This window comes from Juglans regia, chromosome 14, assembly GCF_001411555.2.
Source record: "Juglans regia cultivar Chandler chromosome 14, Walnut 2.0, whole genome shotgun sequence".
Taxonomy (NCBI): Eukaryota; Viridiplantae; Streptophyta; class Magnoliopsida; order Fagales; family Juglandaceae; genus Juglans; species Juglans regia.
This window is the reverse complement of record NC_049914.1, coordinates 5,098,291-5,120,909: the sequence shown is the minus strand read 5'-3', so window position 1 is coordinate 5,120,909 and position 22,619 is coordinate 5,098,291. Positions and strand designations below refer to the sequence as shown.

Below are 22,619 nucleotides of genomic sequence, written 5' to 3'. Positions count from 1 at the left end.
TTTGTCTTTTAGCATGGCATATTTGTTCTGAAATGCACTGAATTAGGCATCATTTCCGTCCTTGCTAAGGGGCCAAGGGCATACGCATTCGGCTGGCAGCTCCATCATGCAGACGTTAATTCCTTTACCTCCAGAATTTAAGGGCTTTTAACTGAATATTTAAACCCATTCAAATTAAAAACCTCCGGCTCCTTCTGTATTGCCGCCCCCGCCAAGAAAAAAAAAACAAACAAACAAACAAACAAAACAAAATGAGAATCTCAGAGATGTCGTCTCCTTCTCCTCCACCTCCTGCAACTAGCAAAGACTCCCAATCCCATTCATACTCTCTTCTTCTCTCCCAAATCGAATCCTCGATCAGACAACTGGAGCATCTCTCCCCCGACGCTGAGACTGAGATTGACAAGTCATTGCTTCCCTCCATCTCCTCCGATCTCCGCCAATCCCTCGTTCAGCTCTCTCAATTTCACAGCATAAACAACGGCCTCAAACTCCACATCTGGAAGCTCAGCTTCCGCCTCTGGAATGCCTGCGTCGACCTCTCCAATGCCTCCTCCTTCCTCCTCCTCCGATCCTCTCATTCCGCCCATCACCTCGCCCACCTCCGCCATGTTTCTGCCGACCTTCTCTCCCTCGCCGGAGACGTCTCTGGCGTCCCCTCTCCCTCCATCAAGTCCGCCTCCTTCTACTACAAGACCGGCCTCATCTGGCACGATCTCCGGAATTTCGACCTCGCCTCTACCTGCTTCGTCAGAGCCACTGATCTCGTTTCCAATCTCGTTCCCGACGCGATCTCCGGTGCCGCCGAGAGAAAACTGCTCCTGGATCTCAATCTCGCGAGATCTCGCACCGCCTGGGACGTCTCTGACCGGAATCTCGCCCTGGCATTGCTGAACCGCTCCAAGAGCTTGCTTTTCGGCTCCTCTGAGCACTACCAGGCACTCGCGAGCCAGTATTTGACGTTCGGAAAGAGTTTGCTATCGAAGAATGAGACTAGTAGCCAGGCTTCGAGCGAAGCTCTGAAGTTCATGAATGAAGCGTTGGATCTGTGCGAGAAAGGATTGGGACTGGGATTCGGTGCCGTCGATCTCAGCGAATTGAGGTCGAAGACGCTGCGGTTCATCTCCGCTATCCATTTACAGAAGGGAGATTACGAGAGCGTGATCAAGTGCGTGAGGGTTCTGAGAGAGAGTGATAAGAGAGGGGACAATAACCATCCGAGTCTCCCGGTGTTGGCAGTGAAGGCCTGGTTGGGAATGGGGAGATACGGTGAGGCGGAGAAGGAGTTGAAGGGCATGGTGGTGAATCAGGACGTTCCCGAGGGCGTTTGGGTGTCGGCGGTGGAAGCATACTTTCAGGCGGTAGGGACGGCGGGGGCAGAGACGACCAAGCAGGTGTTCTTGGGGTTGTTGGGGCGGTGCCATGTCAGCGCAGGAGCGGCCGTGAGGATGGCCCACAGGGTGGTCGGGGATGGCTGTGGTGGCCCTGACCGCGAGGTTGGGACTAGTTCCAATGTGAGGGCTAAAGTGGTGGCAGAGCTGGTCTCGGATGAGAGAGTGGTTGCGCTATTTGCTGGCGACACGGCGGCTAAGGAGAGGATGGCAATGCACGCTGTTCTTTGGAATTGGTAAGTCTAGAAATGTACGTACTCAATATATTTTATTGTTTAACCAAATTGCATGGTGCGTCGGTCCAGCGGTTGAGCCAAACACTGTTTCAACTTTTCGCGGATTTGCATTGTTTTCGACGTATTTTGTTAACAAAAATGATATAAAAAAATTTATTATACAATGTTATGCAATTATTTAATAAAATCTCATTTTTTATATTTATCTGATTTTTTGGTTTTATTTTGATGTTTTAAATAAAAAAATATTTTATAAGAGTTGTACGAAAATTGTGCAATAATTGTGTTTATATCATTTTTAGCTAGAAAAAGATACACAACATTTTTCACAATCCTTAATTCTGTTTTAAATTAAGAGTATTTTTATAAAATAATTAATCAAATAATATCGTTTTATAGAAATATATTCAATTTAAAATATGATTATATAAAAAAAAGATTATACATGTACGGTTATTTTTATTAAGCTTTTTCAAGTACCAATTACCAAGTACCAAGGCCTACAATGTCCCTTCGTATCAGTTGGCAACTTTCACCGGCAATATTGACTATTGATACTTTAGCCAGGCTACGAAAAGATATTATAAAAGTAAATTTATAAATTGACGATACGATGAATTACGTTAGATTGTAATATTATTTTATTATAAAATAGTTAGCATACATCTCGTTTTACCGTGCAGATCTTCTTGACTTCTGATTTCTCGTCTCCTTCACCATATAAAACAATGTTTACTCCTGATCCAAAGTTCAAACTCACTGCTAAGACAGCCTTAATGATTTATTGTCATCGTCATTGCTTGAAGTGCATTTTCATTGGATAGTTTCACTCGTCTTCTATCTATGTGTACGTATGTGTGTGTGTATGTGTGTGAAGGCCTTCAGTTCAAGCCACGTTGTTTCTCCATCTGAGCATTTTAGTAAAAAAAAAAAAAAGGATAATGTCGCGATGAGACTTTTGACACACGACTTGGACATGCAAGGTTTATCCATTGCTCCTACCTCATAATAATTGAAAAGGAACTTGCCTGATCGAGGCACTACTTCAATTCAATTCTATTTTATTTCAACCATTTTCTTTCTTTTGCAGTGCTGCTGACTTCTTTCGATCAAAAGATTATGGGACAAGTGCAGAGATGTTTGAAAAATCAATGCTTTATATTACATACGACACAGAGAGTAAAATTCTTCGAGCCAAGGGCTTTAGAGTTTTGTGTCTCTGCCACCTTGGTCTTTGTCAGCTTGATCAAGCTGAAGAGTATATTAATGAGGCTGAAAAGGTATACTAATTAAAAGTTAAAACTGCGAGTTGCGATTCTGGTCCCCAAGATGATAAAAACTTCCAATACTTAGAACTATTTGAATGAGTAATATTTCAACCTTCCAATACCTTTCCTATTTACGCAGCTGGAGCCCAACATAGCCTGCGCGTTCCTTAAGGTGTTTACTCCCTCCCTCTCTTTCTCGCTCTTGCTCTCTCACTGGCTCAAACACACGCATACTGGCACACACGCACACGTGCTTGCATGCATCTGTGAGCAGAGATGCACATGCAACTTTGATTGGACCTGAAAAGTATTGCCCCTGTTAGGCAGAGATATAAGGTTGGTGACAAGTACACCTTTTTCATATCTCCCTTAGATTATCCAATTGATTATTTTGCCACCTCGACGTTTCTCTTTAATGCAGTTCAAGATTTACCTGCAAAAGAAAGACCAAGATGGCGCTATTACTCAAATCCAAGCCATGACAACCTGCGTTGATTTTACTACCGACTTTCTCTCCCTATCAGCTCATGAAGCTGTTGCTTGCCGTGTGCTTCCTGTTGCTGTGGCAGCGCTATTGAGTCTCCTAGACTTCTATGCCCATGGAAAATCCATGCCAACAGCAGAGGTTGTAGTTCTGCGGACTATTGTCACAATCCTCTCTCAAGAGCCAGGCAACGAGATGGAAGTTCTGAAATTTGTAAAATGTGCTCATAACCGGGCAACTGAACTTGGCCCTGATCTCTTCTTTGGAGTAGGGGAGGTTGGAAGACGGGAACGGAATTGGTTTGCTGTGACTTCATGGAATTTTGGGACTAGAACTGGGAAGGAGAACAACTATGAATTATGTGCTGAATTTTTGAGATTGGCTTCAGTGTTTTACGGTCTCCTTGTTGATGTGCAAGTGGAAGAAAATAATGTTATGGTTTGCAAATCATTAGTACTGACCATATCTGCCATGATCGCTTCAGAGAGTCAAAGAAAGGCTACATTATCAGACAGTGAAGTGAAGCAAGCGGTGGAACTGCTAGATAGAGCTGGGAAGGTATGGATTTGTTTGATTCATAAAGCACTTGATGCCTCAAATTTTCACACTCAATGGTTGATATACCTTCCTAGTTCCTTGTAATAGTTTGATACGTATATTCCCACTAAGAATGATAAAAGGCCAACTCTTTATGCTTCAATGTCCCCTTCTTATTGGTATCTCCCAACTCCCTTATAATGGCATTCTTTCATGGATGCAGATACTGAAGTCAATCTCAACTGGCCCTCGATTAAATGATGATCAAATTATTACCCTTGAGCCTGATCTGTTCTTCATATACACCTTCAGTGCCTATGATATACAAGGCAGGCTGAATGATTTAGCAGCACAGCAACTCCTTGTGAAGAGTTATGCCAGCTCAAAAGCTTGCAATCCGAAGCACCTTCTTCAGATAGGCCTTAGTGCCTCGCAGGGTCCCCGATCCAATCCCGAAGTAGCTACCTTTGCTCTAAATGAGTGCCTCTCAGCCTTCCTTTCCTCCCTCTCACCAGATTACCAGAACATTGCTGTTGTATTGAGGAAGCTTATTGCAGTAGCATGTATTCAGAAGGGTGGCGCAGATGATGATGCTGTATATGGCGTCTACAAGCAAGCTTACCAAATAATGGTGGGGTTGAAGGAAGGAGAATATCCAACTGAAGAGGGAAAATGGCTTGCCATGACTGCATGGAATCGGGCAGCAATACCAGTGCGGTTGGGGCAGAATGAAACGGCAAAGAAATGGATGAAAGTTGGTCTAGAATTTGCTAAGCGCATTCCAGGAATGGAGACTTACAGGGCATTCATGGATGATTTTGTCGATGGTTTCCAAAAGAAATTTCCATGTGCAGAATGATATAGAAAGCAGGACTCGGCTAGTAGCATGATGTGTACATCTTTGTTGTACAGGTAATTAGTGGTCATTCATTCTTTTACGGATAAACCTTTATAGGTGCATACAAAGCTTACCCCTCACTAGAATTGAAACTAGCTCCTTTTTGGTCTATAGGGTCGTCCTTCATCGGCGACCTTTTGCGTCAATAGATGATGCATCATGCATCTAGAGTTAATTTCGGACCTCTAAGATCATTATCTATCCTTAGTGATCACTTTCCCCGACGAGCCAACGTTGTATTTGAATTTTTTGCATTTGACGAAGATCCCTACAGCATGGGAGCTACCTCATTTCCAGAAATGCAGTTCTTTATCAAATATTTTACATTTTTAGTTATATTAATCATGTCACATTCTTTTTTTGATTTTTTTAAGCGATTAATTTGTAAATTTGTTTAAGATGCAACATATATGATTAAATATAAAAAGAAAATACCAAATTTAAAAAAATAAATTAATTAATTAATTGGCTCAACCCGAACTGAAACAAGCAAAGTACATAACTGCCAGCATTCCCTTCGTGTCCTTTATCCGCTCTCTCTCTCTCAAAGGTTATCATGGAGTCTCTTTCCTTGGTCCTCTCTTCTTGTCCGCCCGTCCTCCAAAGCCACCTCAAAACCCAGAAACCGTCCATCTCTTCTCTCCCAAACTCCATTCCCACCCTTTCTCATCAAAATCAAACCCAATTCCCCTCCGCCTCTCAATTCCTATTCCAGGGCCACCCTTTGCTTCTCCAAACCTCTCCCTTGTTTCAAAATATAACGAAAACCCAACTCTCCTTCACTCTATTCAACCTCCTCACTTCTCTTCCTTGCTTTGCTTCTGAAGCCGTTGTCTCCTCTGCAGACAAAGTCTCGGACAAAATTAACCTGGAGTCGGTCTTAGTTGCAATTGACGACTTTTTCAACAGGAACCCATTTTTCGTTGCTGGCTGTACGTTCATTTGGCTGGTTGTTATACCCCTTACCGAAGAGTACTTGAGAAAATTCAAGTTCATCTCTGCCATTGATGCGTTTAAGAAACTCCGGGACGACCCCAGTGCGCAGCTGTTGGATATCAGGGGCAGGAAGAGTTTGAAGTACTTGAAGTCTCCAAATTTGAAGATTCTGAATAAGGATGTTGTGAAGGTTCCTTTTTCTGAGGGAGATGAAGATGGGTTCATGAAGTTGGTCTTGGAAAGCTTTGGGGACGTGGCAAATACTGTGGTCTGCGTTCTAGACAAGTAAGTGTGAAAATTGTTTAATTTACGAGTATTAGTTCTTCATATGAGAAGATTCAAAACACTGGCTTTCTGAATTTATTCTTCACTGAAAAAGAAAAACCTAGTCCATGCAAGAATGATTAGAGATGGAATGAAAACTATTACTTTAAGATACTTCGAACCTTTATGCTAAATAGAACTTTTAAAAGTGTGTTGATGAGTACTTTAATCTCTAAAATTTGGTTAGTGACTTTGATCTTCTTTCCTCTTATCCTCTTCTATTTTTCGTTTAGTTATGAGAAATCTCGCAAATTTTAGTTGAGTAGAGATAGATCTACAAGTCATGTAAACCCAAAAGGAGAAAAGACCAGTGACCGAAAGTTCCTCAGTTGTCCAACCAAAGAACTTACAGAACCTTTGTTCAGTACACTTGTTGGTCGTATTGCAAATTTTAATTTTTAATTAACTAGGGTCTGCTACTTCCTACTGAAGTTTATACAGTTATCATAATCAGTTGATGGGGTGTAATCGGTCCAGACCGATCACCCCTAGCAGATCGGACCGGAGCGTTAGCTATTGGTCCAGACTAATTTTAAATGGGGGCCAATCATGCAAAAAAGTTTGTAATGTGTATTTTTGGCCCACTAATAAACAAATCCACAATGTTTATAATTTTGAATAATATAACTATTTAACTTTATTTTAATTTTTTTTCCCATAAAAATAGCCTTAAAAAGTTGTTCAAATTATCAAAATTGATAATTATATATTAGTTAATTAATAATTATATATTTAACATTTTATATTGTCAATGGTCATAAATTAGATAAAAATGACATAATTTACCTATATAACTACTATATAAAATAAGATATATAATTTATAAAAAAAATATTTAAAAATATATATTTGTAATTCGGTCGGTCTGGTCCGGGGTGAAAAAACCCAATCCCAAGATTGGACCGATTCCTGAAATATCCCAAACCCTAGGACCGAAATTGATTGTTGTGAATTTCAGTCTAGTCCAGCTTGGTCGGGTTTTTCGGTCCGGACCGAAATTTTTACACCACTTGACCACCTAATTAGCTGCAAAGTATGTTGTTTTACTGTTTAACTTTTATTTCTTCTAATAAATTCTTGGCAATGCATATATCCTTGCTGGGAAGAATGCGTACGGCTCCCAGACTTTCTCATTTTAGCTTCCCTTCTTTTGTATCAAACATGCCCTTAATTTCATCACTAGTTTCTCTTTTTGTAAGGTAGTTTCGATGGTAATTCCATGAAAGTGGCTGAGTTATTATTCAAGAATGGTTTCAAAGAGGCCTATGCAATCAGGGGCGGGGTCAGAGGTGAAAAAGGGTGGTTGGTATGATTCTTCATTCTTTTTCACAGTACCATTTTTCCACCTTTGAGAAATCTATATTAGTTTCGGTTCATATACCTCTCTTTTATTCTATATTTGTGGCAATAATGGTTAAATGAGGCCCGGTTAAAGGAATGCAGCACACCCGATGCCAGAAAAAAGTGCTGCAAAAATAATGTGCGTCATGGCATATCTTAGATGACATCTCTGGGCTCGATTCCTTCAGTTCAGATACAAATACAAACACATGTCTATCTAATAAATTTACCACGTTCCAATTAATGATGCTTTCCATCACCTCACCTTCAAAATTGGTAGATTTTGTTTAATCTTAGGAAAGGTATCTTTCAAACTTCCTTTGGTAGCACTGCTCAACTTTTGGCCAATCCACTTTGATTTTCTTTAAGAACCTACTTCTGACATTTGGTTAAGCTGTTTAATTTTTTTGGGTTTGTGTCTTTGTAGGCAATACAGGATTATCTTTTACCGCCATCTGTGCATATGTATCCCAAGAAGAAAGTTAAAACTTCTCAACAACCTGGGATAAATGGAGGAGTTCTTCAGAAAACTGATGATAGAAATGATGCTACCTCTCCTGATAATACTGCTATAGAAGAAAAATGGAAAACTGATGGGCATCTAAACAAGTCAACAGAATCCATACCAGACATCAAAAGTGGTTCTTGATTATCCTCTTCTACCTACGGTAATGTACGTCCGTCCATCTTCCCTTTATCTCTCCATTGCGTGTCTGAGTGTGTGATATGCTTAAAATAAACATGAAAAGTTTGAAATGTAAATCTATTAATAACTGCAAATGCAAACTTGAGGCATTTTCTTGTCTAAATGCAACCGTAATGCATCATGTGCAACTTAATCTATATTTGAACTGGCAATTTTCGAGTTTAGATCGATTGTTAACCTTTTATGAGCTTCAATATGAGCCTTTCTTTACATGTTAGAATATTACTTTGCGTGGGAAAGAGCATTTTAAGAAGCCGTAGCAGTTCTCTATGTTTTGAAGTAATGCATATTGCGACCCTCATGAGGGGAATACATTCTTGACACACTTTTTTCTTCTCTGTGGATGCAGTACCCAGACCTGAAACAACCATCTTGCCCTAATCCATCAGGTCCTCAAAATTGATGCTGTAATATCTCAAGCAGCAACTTCTGTTTGGTCGAAACTCAGTTTTCTTTCGTTTTTTGGAGGCAACTCCTGTTTGAGTCTAACCTCTCAAGCGGAATACATTCTTGGCACCCCAAGCATGTTTGTAGCAAAGAGAACCTAATATAGAGCCAAGGCCAATCGATTGTTTCTCGGGAAATCATTGCTTCAATGAATCAAGGGAACACAGAATTTTGGCTAGCAGCCTACCAAGCTCTTGGTTTATTCAGATTTGAATCTCTAAGCTCTTGCTTGAATTCTAAGGTATAGAATATAAGAGAGATAAATGCATAAAAAATATCTTATAGCATTCATCAAAACTGTTTAAAAATCTCACACAAACAACAATAAATATCGTGGAGTCTATACTTTATATGTTTCTCTTTCTTTCTTTAGGTTCTAAAAATTGGACACAACCTTAACGGAAATTTTGAGTGTTGTTAAATTTTCTTCTTATTTTTTGTGACTTGCCCTATTATAACTTCCTTACATGTCTTTGTTAATTTCCATATTCTTTTTTATTAAAAGATACAACCTTTTAAATACCATCCAAAGCAATAGGAACAGCCAAAATGCTGCCTTCCCAACAATTTTATATGACTAAACGTGCAAGTTAAGCATCTCTTTGAACCGAAAGGAGGCAAATATAAATAATTAAAACATTACATGTCCCATCACTTGAAAAATGCAATTGAAACATGCCACCCTGATCCTATCTATGATCATGAAATTTCAAGGAACACGAGGCTAGAAGAGGCAATGGACAATGTTTTCTTCTGAAGTGGTTTGGAGGAATTTCTTAAGGTTGCAATTAAGAAGATTATCAACATGTAGCCTTTTAATGACATGGCTCATTTAATAATGGCATGACCATTAAAAGTACACGTGCATAATCTTTATAATTGCCACCTCATAGTTAAGAGAATTTTCTTTAGATGGATTTGGAGGAAAATTCTGTACAAGAGAGTATTTGTCCACCAAAATCTCCAGCTTTCAGCAGCCTTACCCACTTTTTAAAACCGAGTAGATAAAATATCAATTTGCATTTCTCTCAGCTGTGCGGCTAAAGTGAACGAGAAATTCAGTATTGCCCTCGGCACCCTTCAAAGGAGACTCAATCCACCCTTTGCTGCAGAATCCAAAATTCTCTACACCCGTAATGATCTTTTCAAGAACCTGCACAACAAACACCAATCACATTTTCACTTTCAGACATAGGGCTAGGCTGCATTTCAAACCCTGAAGGCCAACTAAACAACCAAAGAGGGACTCGTGCTGCTCGTGCATACCTCTTGATGGACTGTAGGATCTCTCACTATTCCACCACTTCCTACCTGCAAAGAAGGTGAATTTTTTTAACTCAGAAATGAAGAGGTTATATATATTGTTGAACAATGATGATCATTTTCTTGGCACTAGAATACATCTGCATAAGTATCAAAGCCCTTACCATTAAACATCACTTCAATTCTTCAATCAACCAAGATGCATTAAATGCTACAGATGCAAAATCTTTTTTGATAAGTGTAAGTATATTAATAAAAGAATAGGCAAAAGCCATGTTCAGTACAAATCATGTATAATTATGGGACAACATATTGCAATCAGTTTGGTCTTTTTAAAATTATGAGTTTTTGGTGCCCTTGGGCCATGCCCTAGGCAGTAGTAGAGTGGGAAGCCATTTTATGAAGGTGAAGCACTTAAAAATAAAATGAAGGGTGTTTGCGCAAGATTCTTCACTTGAGCGTGTCAAGGATTTGCAAAGTCTCGAGCTGAAGCACTAGAAAGAGCTATTTTATCTTTGTTAAAGAGCTTGTATGCACAAATGCAAGACAGAAAAAGGGTAAATCTGTATGCTATTGCTGCAACTTTAGAGTAGAAAGATAAAGATGGCTTCCATTTCTCTGTTAATGAAGTAATGAAAAATAGCCTAAATTGGCTTCATATGACTGCAGGGAATAGAAAACTCTGTAGACGCAGTGCTATAAAGACAAATATGTAGTTCTTTTTTAACAATTAATATTCATATACTTCATAAGATAGAAGGATGAGAATAAGAGTTTCTCACTTGCGATCTTCGAGCTTCAAATTGGGGCTTAACCAGGGTAACTAAGCTAGCATCTTCCTTCATCACAGAGACTACAGCAGGCATGACCTGTGAAAAGTACATAAATAAACAAAGATCTTAATTATTCAAGGGTAAAAAGAAATGAATAAGGACCCAAAAGTAATGCACAATGGTCAATGAACAAACACAGTAACAAGAACAGTAACCATTATGTCAAGGCATAAAGGACAAGAACACTAGCAAGAACAGTCATGTGTATGCATAAAGCAAAAGAAGAATGGCTTGATCATTTGTATAACCATCAGAATATATTTTCCAAATCAGAATATCTCCTTAAGATATTACTTTCTTTTTGTAGGGCGTATAAGTAAATAGCACATATTTATTGCTCCAAGATAGACACAAGAGAACATTAGCATAGAATTGTAGCTGCTCAGTTGGCTAAAGAACGCTTCTGAAGTTTCAATCTCTGAACTGAAAAAGTCAAGGGAAAGAGGAAAAATCTTAATCACACCACTACTTGATGCTTCAAATCTTACTTATCGACAAAAGAAAAAAAAAAAAAAAAAAACTTGATCCTTCAAACCTCTCCAGCCTGGTAGATGAAGGAAAGGTTGAAAGCAACCAGCCAAAAAAATCTTTAAACAAAGCAACACCACATTTAAACAAAATAATAATACCACTCTTTGAAAACTTACCAGGAGAATTGAGATGAATGAAAGGTCCAGAGTCACCAGATCAACTTTTTGGGGGAGTCCAGAAAGGTATCTTAAATTCGTCCTTTCGATCACACAAACACGTTCATGTCGACGTATTTTTTCAGCCACCTATAGAAGTTGGCAGAGATACCAATCAAGAATAAAATATATCCAACAGCATTTGAATAAAAAAAGAAAGTGGACATGGGAGGATCACATGTAAGCTTTTTGTTGTTAAGAATGTACATAAAATCAAAATGCATCTACATTGATAAAAACATCCGGCTTAAAAATGAAGATAAATCAGAAGCTGTAGACCAACATATAGATATAATATGTTGGTCAAACTAGGAATGTCTCTTCTTTGTAAGTTTTCCCAGGTTGATTTGCTTTTTAAACTATTTATCAACCTTCTCAAAATTAGTACGCAAATATCTCAAAAAATTCAAAGGACCGAGTCTCATTTCCTTTTGCTTTGTTTATACTTTCACTCTTGAGCACCAGAACATTGAAAATTGAACATTTGGCACTGTATTTAAACTTGCTGATATTTTGAATTACTTTTTTTTTTTGATGGATAATCAAAGATATTATATTCATAGAAATAGGCAAAGCCCAGGTACACAAGAAGTATACATGAAGAACGCCTAGCTAGAGGTTACAATAGAGAAGAAGATCATGGACACTAAGTCCGTTACAAACTATGGCCCTTGCCCATAAGAACAATGACTTGAAAAAGAAAAGTTTTAGCTCATCCATTGTTCTCTCTTGATCTTCGAAACTTCTAGCATTTCTCTCCCTCCAAAAACTTTTCTTTTTGGATATTTTGAATTACAATCAACTAACTTTCGGAAAACATAAATTAAAGCTTGATAGTTGAAAGGTCTTACAAGTCATTTTTCCCATAAACAGGAATAAAGATTCGTCAGATAAGTATAAGAGTGCTATCAAATATTTCCCATAACCTCTTTAATTAGAAATAACCATTTACATTTTCTAACACTGTATTTTTTTATAAGTAAAAAGGAGGGGTGCAACAAGAGGGCTTCCCAGGAGGGCACCGTTTTCTTGTATTATATAACCATCCAAAAGAACAAAAAGAATCGGGACTCTACATCCAGATGATGTCTAGGACATATTCACCAAGCAAAAGAGATAAAAAGCTTTAGAACTTTTTAGTACCTGGCCATAACCTACATCAACTCCATAAACAAATGATGCACCATACTGAAGTAAGCAGTCAGCAAAACCACCAGTGGACAACCCTGAATCAAGTGCTACTTTACCAGAAACATCAATGCCTAGCTGTTCAATAGCAGCTTCTAACTTATATCCTGCTCTGGTATAAACAATGGAACTTCTAAATTAATATAACATTCTCAACAAAGACACTGCATCAATGATATTTTCTAAGAGTGCATGATGGGTTGCTTCAGGGGAGTAAATCACCTACATACATATTTTGGAACTTCAGCCATTATCTGCACAACAGCTTTTTCAGAGACTGGTGTTCCAGCTTTGTTCACCACCTTTCCATCAACAAACACTTTGCCTACACCTCAAATGTGTTAGAGAGAGAGAGAGAGAGAGAGGTCCAAAATTGATCATAAGACTGTAAGCTAACTTCTCATATCAAGTATGCTTATTCCCACAATGATTGAGAATGGTAGCCTCTGCATTGCATGCCACAATCTGGAATTTTTCTGCCTCAATGCCCGCACATTATAGAAGTTGTGCAAGACAGATAACCTAGTACAATGGCTAAGCAATACTGAATTGTGAGGCAAACGCACATCAGTTTAAAACAGACTTTCAAAATTTTTTCAATCACTTAAGCAATTGATAATGGTATCTTCATAACAAATCAGGGGCTACGGATATTTTGGAGACATCATATCAGTTATAATTCAAATTTTTCTCTTCTTTTTTTTTCTTGGGAACTTCCATTAGAGGATGGGCAGGGGGAGTTGAACATAAGGGGGTTGCTCTCAGTTAGGAACAGCATTTCCAAAAACACGGACTATATTGACCAGTTTGATTGGTTGGGCTTATTAGAATATAAACTAAATGATTAAATCCACCTCTTCACTCAAATTTAAGTTTTAAAAACAATGGTTTTTTTTTATAGGTAAAACAATGGATGATTTAACATGATACTATAGCAGAGGTCCTTGTACCTACCTCCACATTTCACCCTCATTTCAATTAAATGTTCCATGCGTTGGGCTCAATCATTAAAGGGGAGTTTAGTCCACATGTGAGAGGAAGTATTAGAATATAAACTTAAAAAAATTCATGTTAAAATAAGCTTTTAGAACAAGTGAAGATCTAACATAGTATTATAGACACATTCTAAGTTCGAAGCAGGACTTCACACTTTGCCTCAGTTCAATTACATATTTCACGTGTTGGGCTCACTTATTAAGAGGGGTGTGATTCACACATGAGGGAGGGTGTTAGAATATAAATTAAATGATTAAATTCACCTATTCTCATTAGCTTAAGCTTTCAAGACAATTTTCAATTCAAGTAGACCCTTTAAATTGTTTGTTTAAAACCCATCTCGGGTCATTTTGACAGTCCACAAGACTTTTGGCATGGTCTAGTTACTTTTTGAATTTAAGCTTGCAGAATCACAGGTAGTAACCCATCAACAATTTGCGGCACCCACGTTTGTCACTTTCATTGCCACACTAAGATGTTAACAACACTCAAAGCCATTTTTATCGATACAAAAGTCACTTGAATTTGAGTATATTGTTTGCCATGAAGCACTCCATATTTTAGATCGATGAACATCCAGGTCTTAAACCATCAGTTTCAAATCTTCTCCGTCCAAAAAGCAAATGAAAAAGAAACATTATAAGCCTTGATCACAAAGGAGAAGGGGTTTATCCCAAGGTGAGAGAGACCAACGAGGTATGCTCAGGACAGAATTGGAAATGCTTTCTAAGCTGGAGTGAATCTCTTGGCTCAGAAACCAAGGGATTTATGTTTGAAGAAAGGGGACAATAATTCATGTTTTTCATCGTACCATAAATACTCATCAAAGGGAAAATTTAGCTAGTGGTTTATGACTCATGACTCTTCATGTAGCAAGGAGAGTGGAGCAAAAGATAAAAACTATTGAGTTTTATAGTAACTGCCGCAGCAACTCAACTCTTTGACCAGACATTTTTAAAAGTGTAAACTTTAACGAGAAACTACCCATTGGTGCTTAAACTGTTGAGATGGTAAAATGCTCAGGATGCATTAAAAATTAAAATACGTTATATGCTATGAAAGAATATATCTTACCTTGTAAGATCCATGATTGAATAAATGTTCGGCTGTATTGCTGAAACCTTTCAAGACATATCTCATCCAGCCTCCTTTTTCTGAAAATTTTAAGAGTATAAACATAATAAAATCTAAAAGCAATTTGAGAAAAGATGAAACAATACTAGATTGCAGGTAATGTAAAGTTTTTAGCTTCCATTCAGAATCGGGCTAGACCTACAACTAATAATAAATGGTTATTCCAAATGGTCAATCACCTAATAGACAAAATCTTTCACGGAAATTTCATTGAATCCAATCCTCATAACATTAAAATGAGAAACTAGCGGTGAATAAGTGAGGTACCTAAAAACAGTAGTAACAAGAAAACATTATGATATTGGAGATAGAGATGCTTACTTCTTTGGTAGTTGAATCTTTCCTGACTTTATAACAGCATAGCTTCTCAAGGGACTTCGAATTTGGGCTTTAATCCATCTCACTGAAAAAGGACGGCGAGTCAAAATTAACAAGATTCAAGCAACAACCACCCCAACAAAGAACAAAAAGGCGAATGCATATAGACAAGAGAGTGGAGAGGATACCGGAAATCTTTCGAGAGCTGCAGTGAGATAGGAAAGACAAGCTCGGATTGCTACTAAGACAGAGTGATATGAAGTTAACAGGAAGCTTCAAAAGTTGCAGTGCCATTTTACCTATCAAAAAAATTTTCCCCCGAATTTTCTCTCTCTGTGTCTCTTCTCGGCAAAGCAGGGCGCAAAGCAGGGCAGCCAACGATGCTATCAAGGATAAAGGAGGCAGAGCAAAGCCCATGAGCCCATAGAGTCCACTTCGCAAGCCCAGGTCTCGTTTTCTACGTCGGATACATTTTATACGAATAATCAAATACAATAGGTACTATAAAATTATAAATGTCGTCTATGTCGGATTTCGATTCATCTCATCCATTTATTTTTTCGTAAGATGTATTTAATGGGAAAAAAAAAAACATTGGGTATAAGAGAAATAATCGGTCTTTAGAACCATTATCTTTATCTAATATTATTTATGATTTGTAAGGAAAAAGTTACAGAATGAACATGGTTACATATACATACATATATATATATATATGTGTTGGAAACAGTACTTATGATTAGATTTTTTTCAAAAATAATGATAGATGTAATCTTAGAATGTGCAAATCTCGAGTGCTCTATTTAAAAAAGAATGAAATTCACTATTAATAAAAAAATATTTTTTTCACGTGAATTTCAAATTTATCTATTTTTTTTAAAAGAGAATGTGTGAAACTTACACACTCTAAGACCGTAAATATCATTTATTTTTTCTTAAAATCTATGATATTTTGTAAAATTAAAGAAGAGAGACAAATTAAAAAAAAAAAAAAAGGACAGAGATATTAGAGGTGAGGGAAATGCCGATCAACATATAAGGACTATCATAAATAGCATCAAATTTGTCTAGTACAAGCTGGGAATTTAGTCATGATGGATTGAAGTATATGCGAATTAATAAAGTTTTCTCACAGTTAGCTTGAGAGATCAGGAGAATATATACCTCAATATATACAGTACTAGTAAGTAATTATGCTGGTAGTGGGAATTATTAATTAACCACGTGAAACGATTCTGAGACTCTTATAAAAGGGACATGATTAATACATTAGTTATACTTTAGTTATAAAAAGATTATATAAAAATAAATTTATAAATTAACGTGATTTGATATAGTGCACTTATTAAATTGTAAAGTTCATTTTAATGTAAAGTAAATATAATAAATCATATGAAATTATGTCAATTTTTAAATTTACTTTTATATAATCTATCTGTAGTCATAACAACTCTCTTAAGATATATATATATATATCATGTACGGATAAGTACGGCATTGATCCAAGGATCCTGATGGAATAATATTGCTCATCTTGCGAATTAAGCTCTAAAAAAATATAAATTTAAGTGGGTTAATTCTTCATATTTAATTATGATATATATTTTCTATATCATAAAATTAAGTAAGCTAGCTTATTAATATCTATTTTCTCAATATTATTAAAAAAAAACTATTTTCATTAATCTCCATTTAGGTACTTCTTTTGAACCAATTCCATATATTTTCTGTTAATTCAACCGCGCACGTACATTCACAATCTACATAAATGAAAATTAATAATTTTATCTTTTCTTACCAACAAGATGATAATTAAGCGTACAGTTAATTACAGACGGTAAGAGAAAAAAAAAATAATCACACTTAATATAAGTTAGAGAAATGCTGTGGTCCTGAATTCGGATCCAAATTTGTGTCTCGAATGATATTCTTTTTTAATTAGTAATTAAAATAGTATTTTTTAATGATATTGTAAAATTTTTATCTTTTTAAAAAATATTTATGATGATTAAAAAAATACATAAAAAAAAAAAAAAAACACTTTCCGAGACCCTTTTCGATAAATGTTGCGCTACTCTATAAGTTAAACGTTTTTGGATAATGTGCTGATGTTTATATTGAGTTGCAGATAATTAATTTATTTCAGATTATAAAAACATAAGATTAATAATATTTAATTTTATTCTCAAGTCGATACGTAAAATATACCATCATGCTCCACTAAAAGACTCAAATTACATGATTTGTATTTTAAAAGAATTAGCTAAATATATAATTAAAGTCTCATTTAAATATTATAAAGAGTAATTTTTTTATTTTATTTTAATCAATGTGAGATGAGAGATCTCATTCAAACTTGTTATTAGAATATCATAATATTTTACAATACGATCTCACAATATTATTTAAGAATGGGAGAGAAGTTATTATTTTTTATAATGTTTCAACAAAACTCTAATTACTTTTTAGAATATAAATTATATCATTTAGGGAAGAAAATTGTATTCTCGTGAGGGAATACTATTGTATTGGTGAGTCAAAAGGCAAATGAGTGGTCCTAGCTAGCTAGCTAATTACAGTAGTTAGGAGAAAGCTATATAGGAAGCTTATCTAAAACATTAATCATCATTACGAATAAGTTAAAGTGTCTAAATCTAAAGCTGGATTATGTCAACCTATAGCTAATTAGACTGGACCCACCCATGTTCTTCGTTTCCTATTTGATGGCCACCTTCAAAAAGGAATACTCCAGTACTTCAGCTAGCATGCATTTTTTTCATCACAAGTGCATTATTATACATACATTTATTCTTTGCACACCTCCCATCTGCATTCAAATAATTATCTTTATTTACTTCGACTTGAATATAATTGGAAATTAATTAATATAATTTCCATCAATTTTCAATTAATATATATATAATAAAAAAATTATTCTCATCAGTCATTATTTATTATTTTTTATTTAAATATTTTATATAAAAAATTATAATTATGAAATATGAGAGGGAATAATAGATAGTGTATAAGATTGATGGTATAATAATGTAGGTCCGTTCTTTAATATTTGATTTTCTTCAGTATTACCCAAAGGCTAGCTGGTAGGTAGCTTGCTAGGTTTTCACCCACCTTTGACCAACCCCTCCACAGCTCTTTAAAAGAAAGTGACAGTCGCGTAGTACTAACATTATAACGCGCGTGACTGGTCCCTTTCCTTCACCTCTTTCCTTTCTCTTTTCGCTAGCTAGCTTGTCCGTCATGTGCAACAACCGACGATCAAAACCCTAACTCAATTACTAGCTACCCTTGGCACCAGTATTCAGCTTTTCCTTCAACGTACGTATGAGTTTTGAGAGCCAGGACATATACATATATATATATATATATACACACATATATGATCTCAGAAAGAAGAAGAGGAGAGAAAGCGGATGCAAGTTGCTGGCTAGCTAGCTAGTTTCATTTGCGCAGCATCATGCATTTGAGAACATGCAGGAGTTCCTGGCTAACCTTGGCTCTGTCATCAAAGCAATATTGATCTATCATGAAAGTCTATATATAGGATTCAATAGGAATGCTGAGAAGATCTATTTTTAAAGCTGGGCAGAATATTTAAGCAATATATATGCCTTGTTAATTGTGGTGTTATGTCGAAGTCGATGACGGTCGAAAAAAACTAACTACCAACACAAGCAACAGTAGTATATACTATATAGTACGTACTTGACTGTTGATTTCTGTCGATGATCTTTTCAACCTGATGAACTAAAATTAAGACATAAAACGAGAAATCGTATCTAATATATGCATGAATGCTTCACCATATTATGCCTTAATATCTTTCTCTTGGCGCAGATCGATATTGTTGTTTTAATTTGCATTCATAGACCCATGCATGTGCACTCATTGTGCAGTTTGATATATATATATAAAAATATATATATATAGTCTTTAGGGAACAGGCAATAAGTACTAATGCATACTTTTTATTGAAGTGTCTCGTAGTGTACCAATCATGTCTTTACAAAGTAATTAAGCAGCAACACATGATAATTTTGATGTCAACGGATATATATATATATATATATCTATATATAATATGTGATACAACAGAAAGGTTCTTCTCCTCCCCTTACCCTAACTAGTATGTGCAGGATTCTAGGAAAAAAGAGTAAGAAAATCCCATATTTTAGGACACCACTTTAATTAAAATTGATCTTTCGTTTCATCAGTGAGTTGAGATAAAAGTTGAATAAAATATTATTAAAATATTATTTTTTTAATATTATTATTTTGATATTTGAAAAAGTTGAATTATTTGTTATATTGTATGAAAATTTAGAAAAGTTATAATAGTTAGATGAGATGAGATAAAATGAAATATTTTTACTATCTAAATGAGGCTTAACATTGCGTTTGAGTAGTGAGATACGTGATCTCATATATTCTGTGAATAGTAGTAAAAAATTAATAATAGAATATTGAATAGTAATGAATATAAGTAATGAAAAGTATATGAAAAATAATAATAAAATAATAAATAGTAGAATACTCTAATACCCAAATTACTAGCCCTAAATCTAATTGAAAAACCGATTAGTCGATTATATATATTAGTGTTACTAAATGATCAGGAGACAGCAAACATTCCCACGATCGAACATCTACTCATCACAAAAAGGTCACAATTTAATGTGGAAGTTATAAATAGATCCGTATATAGTACTCCTGTCATGCATGTCTCTTTTAAGCCTCTGATCATGATCTCAAACCTCTCACGACTTCCTCTCACTAAAACCATTCATCTTTTCCCTCCAATATGCCCACCATGCAGCTTGCTCATCATTTTGGAGATAGGGATTTCAAACTGATCCAGACCTCTATTTTGGAGGATACTATTAATTTTTAACTTTTATTTTCATGCGTTGTGATAATTATAGTAATTAGGTTTTTGTTTGAGATTTTTCACCCCGATCTCTAATATTCCATTATTTATGTTGACGTTACAAAATCAAAGAAATAAATCCCCAGTCATTTGTTAGGCCTTTCAATAAAGCTGAATTATATTAAACATTGTTGTACTACTGCGTGCACGGGGCACAGTACACGTTTGGAATAAAAGAAAGACAGCTGTTGAGTGGTTAGCATGCAATATCTGCCAAGACGCTTGCTGGGAGATCCTCCTAACAAAATGTGCCAAAAGATAGACAGCTGTTCAGCACCATGCACTACCTTGTTCTCTTCTTCTTTCTTCTTCCATCTTCTTTTTCCCCGGCCCCTAGAGTCGAGGAATTGCTCTAGCGAGCGTTTCGAGCGAAGCACAGTTTTTATGTTTGAGATTTATCTACCTTGATTACCATCATTGACAGAACCATCTTAAGAACTTAATCGTCTGTAAATATGGTGCTGCACCATTTTTTTTTAAGCTAGCCACATTCATTATCAACAAGTTCTCGCGTGCACTTCCCGGCACATTATACCATTGCCACCATGATCACCATGCCATCGACATCACAGACCAACATGAGAGCGAATCTGAAAATAATTCAAGCATAAAGAAATAAAAGCTATGGAGTTCCTAGGAAAGAGCCCTAACTAGCTAACACAACAAAGAAATGAAGAGAGAAAAAAAAAAGGGGTCCCACAGTCCAAGTTGTTAATGGAACCATGTGCGATCATATGGTGGTTGGCCCTTTGCAGACCCACAAGACTCACTTTTCACCCCTTCCAAAAGACCAAGCCGAAAACGAAAGGAGAAGAATTTCATAATAATTGAATTATTCGTAATAATTTTTATTATTTTTTAAAGCACTGGATTCCCCCAACTCTTCTACCATTTTCAATCTCTGATCTTTATCCCCCACACGTTTTTTCACTCCCATATTCCCCTACAACCACATGTCTCTCCTCTCTCACATGTAGATTTTTTGTCAGAGCTACATTCCCCTTATAGTTTTGTCTTTCTGGGTTCTGGGCAGGCGGACCCTTTTGTGTCAGAAGAAAATCTCCATCACCAACGCTGGTTTGTCCTTGGATCGGTCTCTAAAAAGGCAATCCCACAGCCCCATTAATATTGCTTGCAAGTTTTAACATATCTGCATCCATACTCAAAAATCCAAAAACCCTAATCTTCGAAGAAACATCTTCTTCCCTTGGCAACCATGAATCCAAAGCGCTTCTCTTCGAGTACCCGGCCTAGTACTACAGTAAAATCTAGGTTCGCCTGTGGTTTCCTTCGAGCCTTGTGGAGAATCAACAGGCAAAGAAGAACTAGTACTTCTGCATCTTCTAGGGAGATCTGTCGTCGATATCTCCGAGTTAAGGTTGCTGCCGATGTATCCATGGCTTCTGCCGTGGGGTCACGGAGAGCTTGGAGTCGTGCTATATTGCTTCGAAAGCTTCGAAACCAAGGACAAAACGGCACTGTTCGGGTTAGAAGAATGAGCAATATTCCCCGCATGAGGAAAAGAAATATATGTGGTAACAAGTGTACGGAGGAGGTGGCCGGAACTTGCCAAGCCGAGCAGCTACGAAAACTGGTGCCTGGTGGTGAAGAAATGGATATGTGCAACTTGTTAGGGGAGACTGCTCATTATATAGAGTGCCTCACCACCCAGGTAAACGTGATGAGAAGAATTGCTGAAATTCTCTCTACTTAAATCGAGTCTAGAACTGAAATCGAACCAAACAATATATATATTTACATGATCTGGAAAATAAATTTCCTTCCCAGGGAAGTGCATGCTGATGATGATGATCATGACCCGGAGGAATTAAGGAAAAAGAAAAGATAGCTAGTACTACAGTAGTACTCAACGATAAATATATATATATATATAGCATTTGTATGCAGGTTCCTTTAATTGCTCATGTTCTTGATTTGTTAATTAAAGGTTTTGTTTTTTTATTGCTCTTTTTCTTCTTTCTTTCTTTCTAGATGCTTCAGAAATTCGTATGCAATGAACAATAATTAATGCAGCAGGATGAGGTTCGAAGCTAGCAAGCTGACGGATTTTGTCACTTGCAGTACTACCTGGATATAATATAGCTAATTAAAATGGGATATTGATTCTCTCAATATATATAACAATATGCCTTTTTATTGCCACTTTTTATTTATGATTAATAATAATCATTTCAAATAATGAGTGAAAAACAATTTATATCCTGCCAGTATGAAACGAATTAAGTACTAATTGGGATCAAAAGAGGACCAAATTGAAGCGTATAACTAATTAATTACTTCGTCTTCCCTAAAAGCTGGTTGAAATATGTCACTACTATTTAATATTTTATAATTATTTTTTTACTATTATATATTTATAGAATACCTAAAAATATTTCACTGCTCAAACGCAAACTAAGTACGTTGGATTGATCTTATTCTTACATTAACGGCGAGTCTTCTATTCTTAAGCCTAGAAAAGGGTGAAACAGTACTGCTGCATATAATCGACGTATTTATTGAGTTCGAGAAGAATTGAAATCTAGTTGCAAATTAAGCTTTTTTATTAGTTTAGGTCTCGTTTGTATTCACAGTCCATCTCAATTCATCTCATTATTATTCAGTAATTTTAATTTACAAATCTCACTATTATTTGCAATTCATCTCACTACTATTTACAACACATCT

At 36.3% G+C, this 22,619-nt stretch overlaps 4 protein-coding genes across 6 annotated transcripts; 3 read left to right on the top strand and 1 right to left on the bottom strand.

The window, feature by feature from the left end:
* Positions 1–170: 170 nt before the first annotated feature.
* LOC109003666 (TPR repeat-containing protein ZIP4) lies at positions 171–5,795 on the top strand. The gene is made up of 6 exons (XM_018981904.2): positions 171–1,627; positions 2,718–2,907; positions 3,035–3,067; positions 3,317–3,937; positions 4,140–4,828; positions 5,724–5,795. The coding sequence occupies exons 1-5, from the start codon at positions 252–254 to the stop codon at positions 4,773–4,775; spliced, it is 2,856 nt and encodes a 951-aa protein (XP_018837449.1). The 5' UTR covers positions 171–251; the 3' UTR covers positions 4,776–4,828; positions 5,724–5,795.
* LOC109003668 (rhodanese-like domain-containing protein 4A, chloroplastic) lies at positions 5,323–8,774 on the top strand. Of its 2 annotated transcripts, none has more exons than XM_018981909.1 (4): positions 5,323–6,035; positions 7,278–7,380; positions 7,843–8,083; positions 8,471–8,774. In XM_018981909.1, the coding sequence occupies exons 1-3, from the start codon at positions 5,371–5,373 to the stop codon at positions 8,062–8,064; spliced, it is 990 nt and encodes a 329-aa protein (XP_018837454.1). In that variant the 5' UTR covers positions 5,323–5,370; the 3' UTR covers positions 8,065–8,083; positions 8,471–8,774. The 2 variants fall into 2 exon arrangements, with proteins under 2 accessions (XP_018837454.1, XP_018837453.1); XM_018981908.1 differs by having other exon boundaries at positions 7,843–8,088.
* A 322-nt stretch (positions 8,775–9,096) lies between these two features.
* On the bottom strand, positions 9,097–15,374 carry LOC109003669 (hemolysin A-like). 2 transcript variants are annotated; one of them, XR_004798297.1, is made up of 10 exons: positions 15,175–15,374; positions 14,990–15,071; positions 14,609–14,688; positions 12,761–12,863; positions 12,494–12,650; positions 11,312–11,440; positions 10,614–10,700; positions 9,996–10,042; positions 9,835–9,879; positions 9,670–9,721 (listed from the first exon to the last, which is right to left on the bottom strand). XR_004798297.1 is itself a non-coding variant. In XM_035685172.1 (9 exons), the coding sequence occupies exons 1-9, from the start codon at positions 15,278–15,280 to the stop codon at positions 9,581–9,583; spliced, it is 930 nt and encodes a 309-aa protein (XP_035541065.1). In that variant the 5' UTR covers positions 15,281–15,374; the 3' UTR covers positions 9,097–9,580. The 2 variants fall into 2 exon arrangements, 1 of the variants encoding a protein (XP_035541065.1); XM_035685172.1 differs by lacking the exon at positions 9,996–10,042 and having other exon boundaries at positions 9,097–9,721.
* A 5,444-nt stretch (positions 15,375–20,818) lies between these two features.
* On the top strand, positions 20,819–21,893 carry LOC109003671 (transcription factor IBH1-like). Its single transcript, XM_018981913.2, has one exon. The coding sequence runs from the start codon at positions 21,148–21,150 to the stop codon at positions 21,643–21,645; it is 498 nt and encodes a 165-aa protein (XP_018837458.2). The 5' UTR covers positions 20,819–21,147; the 3' UTR covers positions 21,646–21,893.
* Positions 21,894–22,619: the final 726 nt, after the last annotated feature.